The sequence below is a fragment of the Syngnathoides biaculeatus genome, chromosome 5, assembly GCF_019802595.1.
Source record: "Syngnathoides biaculeatus isolate LvHL_M chromosome 5, ASM1980259v1, whole genome shotgun sequence".
NCBI lineage: Eukaryota > Metazoa > Chordata > Actinopteri > Syngnathiformes > Syngnathidae > Syngnathoides > Syngnathoides biaculeatus.
The window spans coordinates 29,979,258-29,991,106 of NC_084644.1; the positions used below are offsets into that span (position 1 = coordinate 29,979,258).

The 11,849-nt window shown below is 39.7% G+C and overlaps 1 protein-coding gene and 1 long non-coding RNA gene across 2 annotated transcripts; both read right to left on the reverse strand.

Moving 5' to 3' along the window:
- apoa2 (apolipoprotein A-II) lies at window positions 1-1,566 on the reverse strand. Its single transcript, XM_061820466.1, has 4 exons — window positions 1,520-1,566; window positions 1,301-1,345; window positions 752-983; window positions 1-670 (listed from the first exon to the last, which is right to left on the reverse strand). Exons 2-4 carry the CDS (start codon window positions 1,341-1,343, stop codon window positions 514-516), a joined length of 432 nt encoding a protein of 143 aa, XP_061676450.1. The 5' UTR covers window positions 1,344-1,345; window positions 1,520-1,566; the 3' UTR covers window positions 1-513.
- Window positions 1,567-4,561: 2,995 nt separating this feature from the next.
- LOC133500506 (uncharacterized) lies at window positions 4,562-5,857 on the reverse strand. The gene is made up of 3 exons (XR_009794928.1): window positions 5,816-5,857; window positions 5,630-5,714; window positions 4,562-4,755 (listed from the first exon to the last, which is right to left on the reverse strand). It is a non-coding gene; the product is annotated as an uncharacterized LOC133500506 (long non-coding RNA).
- Window positions 5,858-11,849: the final 5,992 nt, after the last annotated feature.

Sequence of the window (11,849 nt, forward strand, 5' to 3'; positions counted from 1 at the left end):
GCCAACTACCGGAGACCAATTCCTTGTTCGATTATTTATTTATTTGTTTGTTTTTAATTATTTCTTTTTAATTACTCAGCAAAAAAAGATGATTCACTTCAAAGAATGGAAAAAGAATAATTGTATCCATGAATGTGTGACCAAATAGAAACCTATGAATTTCACAATGATGGGCGATAAGGGTTAAAAGTTGTTAGAATAATGTTTGAAAAATGTGATTGGTTGCAGTATTTTTGTGGTCTAATTATGAAACGAAATCAAGATTAAGTTTAAACAATCAGCCATTTTTTTTTCCCCCTGTTCATTTTATTGCACACACTCACAGATACAAACGCACACAATCATACAATGACTACTGTTGCTGTGCCAGTCACAAACATGTTTCACACTGAATATATTTGGTGTGGATGGTGTTGGTGAGTTTGTTATGAAACCATGGTCAGTGCTCCTCTGGACTTGGAAGAGCTACGCGGTCTCTTTTTTTTGGCTTCTGGAAAAAGCAGATGTAGCTACTTAGTGGATGGGCAGGAACTTGTCCAAGTGGATCTTGATGTTGTCGATGATGTCGCTCAAAAACTGGCCGAATGTTGGGCGTACGTAGTGTCCGTAGATGCCCAGGGCGGTATTGCGGGCCTTGTCTACCAGGGGCCCAATCTCTTGAACCAAGCCACTGCACAGTAGACAATGCAAATGAGTTTCACGTTGCGGTATAAGGTCAATGGCTTTCACTGTGACTTTTGCAAATGCTCACCTGCCAACCTTGACGATTGCCTGGAGCTCTGGCTTGTCCTTTATATCTTCCAAGAGCTCTTTTGCTGCTGTCCCCTGTGGGCCCTCTCCAAGTTTCTCAATCACGGGGGCAGCAACCTCATGAACCTTGTCGTATGCAGTGAGCAGCCGCTGGTAAAAGGTAGTCTTCATGTTCTTATATTTATCCACAAGATCCTTATCTGGCTCCGGAATATCACACAAGCTCATAGACACTGGCAAAGAGAAAACACAGCAGAATCTATCAGGGAACATTTCAAAGCAAGTGGCATTGAAACTTCAAATCATCTTCATTGTTTGTTAAGAAGCATGTCGCCCCAAATTTTGTGAGATGGTTTTCTAATTCGTGTTTGATCTCAAAAAAGTTTTTGCGATGTGAAGCCATTGGAATGTTTTCGTTGTACTATGTTAACGAGTATAATTATGCCAACATTGTCCAAAGAAGGAGTGCATCTGTTCTGTCTGGTGCATTTTTTCAATTCTCAGGATCGTAAAAATAACAAAGTTTAAGGTTATGAACGTTTAAGCTTACCCTGCAGAGCCAGTATCAGGGCAATGGAATATTTTGCGTTCATGTCTGAAAGGAGAAAAAAAACACAGTAATCAATATTTTTGCAATTATTTAAAATCTGTAAATAGAGATGGCCAATACATCTTAAACTATATGCGGTTTTTGTAGGTTTAATGTCTCGACGCAAAACAGCAATGCTTGTATACGTGAAATGAAAAAATTAATAAAATAAAGGCTTACCTGCTAATACTTGTGTCTGGATCCCAGAAGTGACAGTCTGCTCAAACAGTGAGATCTCTGCAACTGGGAGCTCACATCTGGACCAGATGATATAGGGGGGACAGCGAGCACACGTCATCTGATCAGGACACACACACATGCACACACACACGAAAAAAGGGACACGCGCACACACATCACCTAAACAAAGTCCAGTGTACATGGTATTCACTTGAAAACCCAATTGAGTCTTGCGAAATTTGCCTCGATGTATTGCATGGACTGCACTGTATATTCATAATGCACCCAGAGACCCTCCTGATAGCACTCATATTGCTGCGCATGTACGTCTCGTAAAACTCCCCGTCAATTAGATTATCTCAAGATCGCGGTCCGAGCGAGGGCAGGAGGGCCAGTCTAGACGCCACCTTGCTGACCTTTCACACAGTCAATGTCTCTTTGCAAAAGATCCTTTCTCCGTTTTTAGATGCACCACATGCCTCTTAGCAACATTCTTATTCTGTATATATTTATATAAATGAAATAACCCAACAAGGCAGAGAAGACCAAAATTTCCAGTTTCAATCGTCATCAAATAAGTCATAGACTATAACTGTTTTTGAGATCCCTGCTTTTTTTTCCCCACTGAGAAACATTATCTTGCACCACATTCACAACACCTCCGCAAAGTTTCATGACATTTTGTTCGTGGTAGTAAGCGTTAAACAAATAGCTCAGTAAAAAAAATAATCATTCCATCTTTGATTACTCTTTCCTGAGAATGGCCACCAAGCATTGTTGAAATAAAACTTATTTGGCAGGGGGTCATCCGTTTTCCACTTCTCTGACGTACAACGTTTCGATGTTAAGAACAACATGAACCAGTTTGCACAACACCAAAAACATATATGGTCATGTGCAAGTATGCCAGGAACATGTTACATGTAGTGCGTTACACTCATCATAATAATTGTTATGATAGCAAAGCCCAAAAAAATGTGGTTCTGATTTCCTACATTTCAGAACTAAATGTTTTCACCCCGTCTGCAGTATACGTTGCCGCCATTTTCTTTTCAGTTCTTGTTAATTCATGCTCTCTTGTGCACAATGAGATCACGATAGCGTCTGGCATTGCAAAACACTGGAATGTTAGTAGAGATGATAAATAGTTGATTTTCTCACGAACAAGGTGAAGGGTATGATACGAATGCACAAACCCGAGACGTAAGTGTGAATTTTAAGGTTTATTGCCAAGCAGAGGTCATACATGGGAAGGCAGTCCAGCAGGGCCACGCTACAAAAATCACAAGACAAAAGTTTCAAACGGTTTGGTCCAAAAAACATGAAACAATGTCAAAATTCAGACATGGCACAACATGAAAACGTAACTTGACTTGATATGGCTCAGTAACACTATGACATAGGATGAGGGAGTTACTCCAGCTGACGCTCATGAACACGTATGCAAATATGTACATACAACGATCTGGCAACAAGTGGCATCAAAAACAAGGATTAAATACAGGACGTGATTAGCAAGTGGCAGACTGCCACGCCACAGTGGCACCTGACTTAACTCTTTGCTCCCGCTGCATTGCGCGGAGCGCACTTGTGTGGCTGTGAAGAACCACGCCACTGACATATTTATTAAGTGGTGTAAAAATTTTGGGGTCTGCGGGAATTTTTATTGTCAGTTGGGTAATCGGAACCACAAGCTTTTTTTTATGCCTAATTTAATGCGATACATTTTACAAACTGATAAAAATTAATTTTGATGATGATGAGTTTGATTCACATTAAAGTCACTTGTCCTAGTCACCATGTTTTATACTATTGTGGCGAGTAGCTCCTCCATACACAGTAATCCCTCTCTACTTCGCAGATCACCTATCGCGGATTCAGTGCATCGCAGAATTCCCCCCCCCCCCCCAAAAAAAAAGCCGGATCGCTACGTACTAATCCACCATGCCCGGTGCGATGACATGGACCAATGAAACAAAATAAAACAGTACTGTAGCGGGAAGCCGCATTGATGGGGTATAATGCAGCATCCCCAGCAAGACGACAAGGACCTTTGAAGCAAAAATAAATAAATAAATAACAAAATAACACCATTTACGCCTACTTCACGGTTTTTCCCTTTTTGTGGTGGGTCTGGTACCAATAAACCACAAAAAATGAGGGGTTACAGTATACTTTTTGCCTTTTGGGGCAACTGTAGTTATTGGTTTTGTTCAAACAGCAGAACTAGTTTATGTATTAATATAAAGGGGGAGAGCAAGTTGGCGAAGGAAGGCTGTGACAAACAGGGATTCTTAAACTGGTAAGATTGTGAGCGTTAAATGAATGATGTAGTGGTGGACTCGAAAGTTGAAGTTAGGTTAACATACGTTTATGAAGGCTAGACTGGCATTGTGGGTCTAAGTGGCCAATTTTGTGATCTCGCTAATCCTGTGGAGCTTGTCTGGACTGACTTGTTGCCCCGTCGTGTTTAACTGCATCTCATGTGGCTACCATAACCATTCGTTTTCTCTTTTTAATGTTGTCGTTTACCACATTTAATCAAAGAAAGTCAACGACTATTTTACAAAGAAACCATGCGAAACTCCTGTGTCTTTGCCATAATATTGAGTCTGACACTACCTCAAAAACCTTAAAATTGCCCAAGTCAACTTTTTTCCCCTTCTTCCCATGTTGGTGCTGGAAAAGTCTGAAAAATTGCATTGTTTTTCAGGATGTGGGAAAGGGGCTTTAGCGGTAAAACAAATGATTGTGCTGATACTAACAGGATCCCTCTTGAAATAATACTGTAGTTACACGGTACATGAGATTAGCACTGGACAATAGCATGAACACAGCATGAATTGTGTCCTGGAAGGTCCACCAGTATGACAGTAGATGAAACAATCTTCACATTTTGCAAGCCAGTGGGATTTTAAGATGATTTGGAAGCAGGGACACTGTACATACCGTATTAATTTATGCTTTAATGACACCTATGCGTATTGGTGGTAGAGCATGAACAAAAAGGCAGTCAGCAAGTAATGTTTAAAATGAGTCATTTTTTCACCACATCATCAGTCGCATTTGAGCCAATGAATGGCAAGTAGTTGAGGATCTTCTCCCTTGCCGAGGTCCTAACGCCAGCAGCCCATTGACTGTAGTTGTCAACCACCGGTTGGACGTGTTCATCGTAGTACTCGGCTGTAATGGCTTTCACAAATTCCATCACATTCTGGACATTCTCTTGAGTCGCACTGTGTAGGGACATATACAAGCACACAGACTGAGTCGTAAAGTACACACCGGTAAAGCACCAAAAAGCTTTAAGCAGCGAGGCCATAATGCTGTGTACCTGTGTTAGAGTATATGTGTATGTCTGAGTGTGTTTATGCTCATTACTACTTTATGAATGATTTTTTTTTTTTTTTTGCAGTGTTGGTATATTTGCAGTTGTCTCTATTTGCACCGGTACTTGATTTTACTCATTTATAGAGCACTTGGATTGAAATTGCTCCATAAATATATTAGTTTTTAGTTGTGTGTCTACGTACTTTGGAGTGCTTGTGTGTGTGTTCTCTGTGAATGTTTGTTTATATAGGCTTGTGTCTTTGTTTATGCATGTGTGTCTGTCCCTGTTTTAGTTTTTGGGAGCATATGAATGCAAGTGTTCCTTCCTTTGTTTGTGTTCATATGTTTGTATGGGTGTTTATCTGTGCTTATGTGTGCGTATGTCTATTTTTGTGTGGGTGTATGATTTGGATGTATTCATTTGTGTGTGTGTGTGGTTCTTCCTATGTGATGTTTTTGTGTGCTCGTGTTTGTTTTTGTGTGCCTGTATTTTTTGGTTAATTTGTTTGTGTTTGTGCGTTGTTTTATGTGGCCATGTGTCTTTGCTTGAGTGGGTGTGTGTTCCTTAAATACTTGTTTGTGTGTCACTGTGTTAGTTTTTTGTGTGTGTCCGTGTGTTGCCGTTTGTCTGCATATCCTTTTTGTGTGCGTGGGGCAGGGGCATGATTTAGTTTGCATGTGTCCGGTTATGTGTGCACATTTGTTGTGTGTTTTAAGTGTGTTTATGTTTTTGTGTGTTGTGTATGTTTTTTATGGTTTGTGTGCATATAGTGTCCATACCGAGCACGGTCCATCAGTCTTTTCAGGATACCTGGAGAGTCAAGTGGCTTTGGGGCCATTGTCTGCGCCAAAATCGGCCCACATGCTTAAAATGGGAGGGGAAAGCTTATTACAGTATTTAAAAAAAAATTACAGTACAGTACAGAAAGGTAAACATAAGTGGGGGGGGGGTAGGGGGGGACATACCATGAATGAGTAAAATAAGAGCGATGACGAGAAATCTCATCTGCCATCAGACAAAAACAAAAAAAAATTTTTAAATAACATGTCCATTCATAATAGGTCTATCTCAGATTTGTTGCTTTTTAATCACACAAAGTTGAACCACGCATAGAACAAACTAAAGTAGTAAAAATGAGTAACCATGTACCTTATTTCAGTGTGGGGGTTTTTTTCTCAGCTGCTCCGGGGCACACGAGTTGAATGAAACAGGAGTTATTGAGCTGTATATTTATATAAGGCAACAGGTTGTACATTGGTCCCCATCTCCTGACTTTCTGTTTGCGTTAGATGTAGAAGTGGGGAAAAAAAGGCTTTTAAATATTTTCATGAAAAAGCGTCATATGGCAGCTTGAAGAGTCCGGTCTCATGTGTTCATTTACACTATGGCATTCATTTAAATGTATATTACATACTAATAAACTTTAAGGCTTCTTTCGATCCTGTCGGTACCTACATTTTCAGCCTTCGAAAATCATCCAAGTGCCCTTTGGATCAAGTATCGTGGCCCATTTGGCAGACGCTGATGTGTTTGCCGATCAGTCAAAGTCTCTGATCTAGCAGGACCGATTAGGACTTTTAGAGAAGAGGGTCCATGTGATAACCGTGTTCACCCCCAGCCCGACTTTTCTGTGGGCAGAGTCCATGGAGAAAAAACAAAAATCAATCTGTCTGAAGCAACAACAGTCCTCATCCCACAGCTGTCTAAACACTCGCTGGGGTGAAGATATTTCTTGTCACCCCTGCCCCCCAAAGAAAAAAAAAAATCTTGTGGGTCACCTTTCTCAGGCAAAGGAGCTTAAGTAAAATCATTGCCGCTGCCATTGAGGTTATGTTTTCATTGATGGAAAATTATTAAAATAAAGTGGGGTACACAGACATGGATAAGTGGGCCGAATTTGAACATGTTTTCCCCATTTGGAAGTCGGTAAACAATTGGCCTGAGTGATTGATTATCTTGACGTGTGGTGTGTGTTACGAGATTTTTTTTTCTTTGCCCGATGTTCTCAGAAAACAAAAAGCTGAAAATCGTAAAAGTACACATTGCCATGGCTTCCAATTAGTGAGCAAAGGCCCGATCATCACGTTTGTACAATATCATCCAAAGCATTCTCCTTTGGTGTGAGGTCGGTCAGGGGTTAAATTTGAGCATTTTTCATTCTTATGGTCAAAATGAGCAAACAAGCGATTGTCTCCAATCGCCTTTCCTATGCTCAGGGGCGCATTCATAGGGATTTTTACTCCCAGAAAAGGGACCAACAATCATAAACGTGAGGGTTCACACAAACCAATAACCAGGCCATGTTTGTAGGCTTTCCTCCACTTCCGATCAAAGTTAGCAAAGGTCCAATTATTAGATGTCTGTAAAACATTACCCTGAACCTTTTAGTCTGCAATTTGAGGCATGTCATGAGGGATTCCCCCCCCTCCTCTGTCTGCTCAGAAACACACTACACCAACAATCATAAAAGTGTGTGCTACACATTAAGATAATCGGGTCGAATTTGAGCAGATCTCCCCTTTCCGAAGTCCTAAGGCTCAACTATCGGGTATTAATTAAAAGATTAATATGAGGGATTATCCTGGGTGTGGGTCTCCCAGATCTGATTAGAGAACTGTTGGGGCTGACATTCGTAAATGTTGAACCAGTACAATATTTACAATGCTAAATCGTGACCCTTGCACGGTTGCCAGACACAAATAAAAGATCTACTACACAAGTCAGTCACTCCTGTAAAAATAGCAAACAAAAAAAGATTGTAACCGTATTGTAGTGTCCACTTAAATGAACATTTCGCATAACTGTTTTCATTTCTTCTATTCCCCCCGGGTGCTCTGTGGCACAACGTTGCCTCTCATAGGTCCATCTTGGGACTACAACAGTAAGTTTGGGGGCCGGGGCACACGATTATCGCTGGAGATATTGTTATGCATATGCCACCTAGTGCGTAAACAAACATTGTATGGCACAGCTTGTGCCTAGTGGACGTCATGGCGAGCAACAAGTTTTTGGCGGAACGTCCAACCTGTAAACACATTGGAAGCAGTCAACATGAATAATAGTGTAGGATGGGTTAAGTAATTTCCAGTTGTTTAAGATGGATTCTTACCAATATCAATAGCAAATGTTATTTTTAGTGTTTTTAGAACCAACATTGTTCAAATTTTACAGTTGCATTTCTCTGCATCCTTTGTTTTCTAATAAAAAGACAAAACTATTGATGTTGCACTCTCCTAGAAAGAAACTATTTTACAGTCTGATTTTAAAAATCATGAAATCTGTTCCTGTTTGGAGAAAATCTATGCAGTTTGGTTCACATCTCGTTGTGTGAGTGTACTGAATGTTTGGGGGGAAAAAACTGATTTTAAAAGCAGGCACGATAATGGCAACGCCATCAGCTTCCGAATTGGCTATCATTTATCATATGACGTCACAATCACAGAGTCAGTGGATGATTTGAACTCGGTGTTGATCACAAATTTGAAAACTTGCAATTGAACAGGTTTAATATTTAAAATGGTCAGCGACGGCCGTTTTTCTGAATACTCTTAACACACACCCCACACCACGCGGTAATTACTCCTGGTCAGTCGAGGACTATTTCTTTAAATGAAAAAGGGGGGAAAAAACACAAGTACATACAGTTTCTTGAAATTTAAAAAGTGATATATTTTTTAAAAAGTTGTTTGTTTGTATGAGCGTTACAAGACATCCACCGACCACACTGATGACATCCGTTGCCAGACTCTCTTCCAGGCATCAGCCTTCAGAGAATCACTGCAGCACCTCGTGGATCATTAACCGCTATAAACTTTAGTCCAGCTCTTATGAAACCGGTCGGAATGAGAGCGGCCATGTTGGCACTTCACCTTTGCTCCGACTGGCTGTTGACACAAATGCACACGCACTTAATCAAACAGCTTCACCGCCCCCTCCCAATGCCTTTGGGGACTTTAATAATACAAACTCCATTATTGAGCTGAGAAGAGTAAATGTCAAATTATAGGTTCTGACCATGTTAAAAGAATGCAATTGAATGAAATGAATCATCCAAGAATCCATCACCCTCCAACTTTTCTCTTTTATGGTCACAGATTTTTCTTTTTTCAATGTTGTTTTAGTTCTCGGAAAGCTAATATATATATATATATATATAGAGAGAGATTGAAAATGAAACTTTTTTTCTTTGCCAAAATCATTCCTTTATGATTGTTGGCCACCTCCGTTAAAATTGCCTACATCTTCAGTTGAACAGATCGTGCAATTCTTACCTAATTTAATTATTAATTGTTATACTCAGTATTTGGTTCAGATTGGATGTATTCTAAAATACATAAATAAACATAATTGTGGCATTATTTTTGAAAGGTGTGTGATGTAAACCTACATTCCAACCCAGTATTTTGTATCATGAAGTGTTAAACTCGAGTCATGCCAGTACCCCTGCAATGCATTCTAGGACTTGTGTTGTACTTCTGAGCTCTTTTACTTCTTTTCTGCTGAGTGTTTCATATTTAAGGATTTATTTTTGCATATATTTATTTTTATTTTTCATTTTGCTAGACATAGAGCAATTTTGAAGAAGAAGAAAAATGTCACGTTTTAGGCTCTTTTGCAAATGATGACAAACTTGGTGTCTTGATTCAAAGGATGCTTAAAAGACACATACAATAAAATAAAGCCATCTATTTTCTCCAAATCAGCTTCTAGAACTCTGTCAACTGACAAAATGATGGCGTTGCAACTGAACTGACACAGTTTTTCCCTCCAGATCTGTTCATTTATTCATATTTTCGACAGACATTTCACAAACAGGGTTGAGTGACATTAAATGAACATACAATTTCAAATGGTAACATTGAAGGTGCGTATTTTAACAAAGCCTTTTGAAATGTACTTAATGTAACAATTAAGTCCATAAGCATATCCATAGAGCAGACTAAGAGAAATGAAAAGATTTTAGTAAGTCAGCAGGGTGTACGTATTGGGCAAGAAGATGAGGAGGTTGAGACAAGGGGTGCACACTTGTTGTTGGGTCTAGTCAAAGAGATCCTTTAACCAGTTCCTGTTTGAGCAGAAATGCACAAATCACATTTTTGATGGGCTGTTTGTGATTGTGTGTTTGTGTGTGTGTGTGTGGATGTGTGAAAGTACTTGAACTTGGTGATAGCTTCACTGTTGCCAAATTCATCGAGGGACTGTTTGGTGTTTTCCGCCATGGTTGTGAAGGTCTGTGCCAACTGCGTGCGGTACCTGACCAACTTCTCCTCCATGGTCTCGTCCTGAGCATCTGCATGTTTGCAAAAATAAATATGTAACTATGCGCACACAACTTGAGTAAGTTGGGGATTTAAGAAAAAAAAATCCCACGTTTAGGGGTTGCACGTGAACGCAATATTTACCCGCATAGGCGATCAGAGCCAGCAGGAGCACTGCGACTGCGAGGTAAAGTTTCATCATCTGACTGTGAGGAGAAAATATACATGTAGAAAAAACAAATGAACACAAAAATTTCTAAAGGCAAATTTCTTGAAATGGAGAATCTTTTGTTATGATTGAATAAAAAAAAGGGAAATTAGCACACTAAAATCCTTGAAGACAGATGCCTGTCTGATACCTGTTGATGATCGTGTTGAGGAAACTGCAGTGTTGCGTGTGTGCGTGTTTTTGTGTGCTTGTCCCTCTTTCTCTCTTTATATGTCTGCTGGCTTGCAAAAATGTGACGCATGCTGGATTCAAACAAGAACACGTGGTGCCCCCCCCCCCTTCTTTTTATTGACCATGTCACCACTATCATGTCAGGATCCAAGACACACAAATAATGTTGGCTTCATAAATTTAAGAACTGTGGAGTTGGGGAAAAAAAGAACTACATTTACAAAGATCAAAATGGTCAGTTTCAGAACGTGTTTATTTCATAGTTTTATATGGGCTCAGACACCCCCTTTTGTTGACTTTAATCGACAAAGCACCAGTTTATCCTCTCCATTTACAGCACTTCTCATAATGGAGCTCCCCCATGTCCCATGTTATTTTTCACTTACAGAAAAACCATGTATCCACAAATACACTTACTGTAAAGTATTTCCTGTACATTGAACATAATGAATCAATTATTTGATAACTGATCTATCATCAAAGGCAACAATCAATAAATTTTGCAGTGCCATTGATTAACTTAAAATTGTCCCAACTCCAGTTTAACTCTTGTCCAACTCTGACTTCAGCTTCTCAACGGTACAAGTACTTATAAACAAATAAGTTGCTTTACTTACCATTACTGCTGGGAGGTGGATGGAGAAGAAGAAGGGGAGGCTGTGCTTAGTTATTGCGAAGGGATCAACATAAGTAGCCTCTCCATCTCGACAAGTATCAAAGAACCTTGTTTTGTGATCACTTTATCCGACGAAGGAACAGAATCCTTCACATGCACTAAAATACGGGCTTTGTATCTTATTGTCACCATGATTGACCGACTGAAGCCTAGCTCCTTACTGATGTCTGCCGGTGTCTCGCCTTTCTCTGATCCTTTTATGATCTTGAGCTTCATTTCCGTGGTGATGGATTTTCTTTTGGCTGCAGAAGCATTGCTAAAAGACATGGCTTTTTTCTTTGGGTCTATAATGTCTGAAAAGGAGGGCGAAAAATGCGAAGATACTCCCTGTGCGCAAACGTGGACGAGCATTATGCACATTAGCTAGACAAAATGGCGAACAGGGTACTGGCGTTATAAAGTCGAAACATTTTAAGTCACGATCGTTTTAACCCGAGAACTCTCAGATTTCTGTAGTCTTTTATGAAAGCAGACTGATCATCTTGACGTTTACCATAATGGAAATGCAAACACCTGGTTTTACTTTCAAATACAACAATCAACGATTTTGCTTTTTTTTTTTTCTCCTTATGTTATGGCCTGAAGAAGTTAGTAAATCAAAATCAATTCATGAACAAAATAATCAGTTTAATCTTTGATGAAAATAATGGTAATTTGCAAGCCCA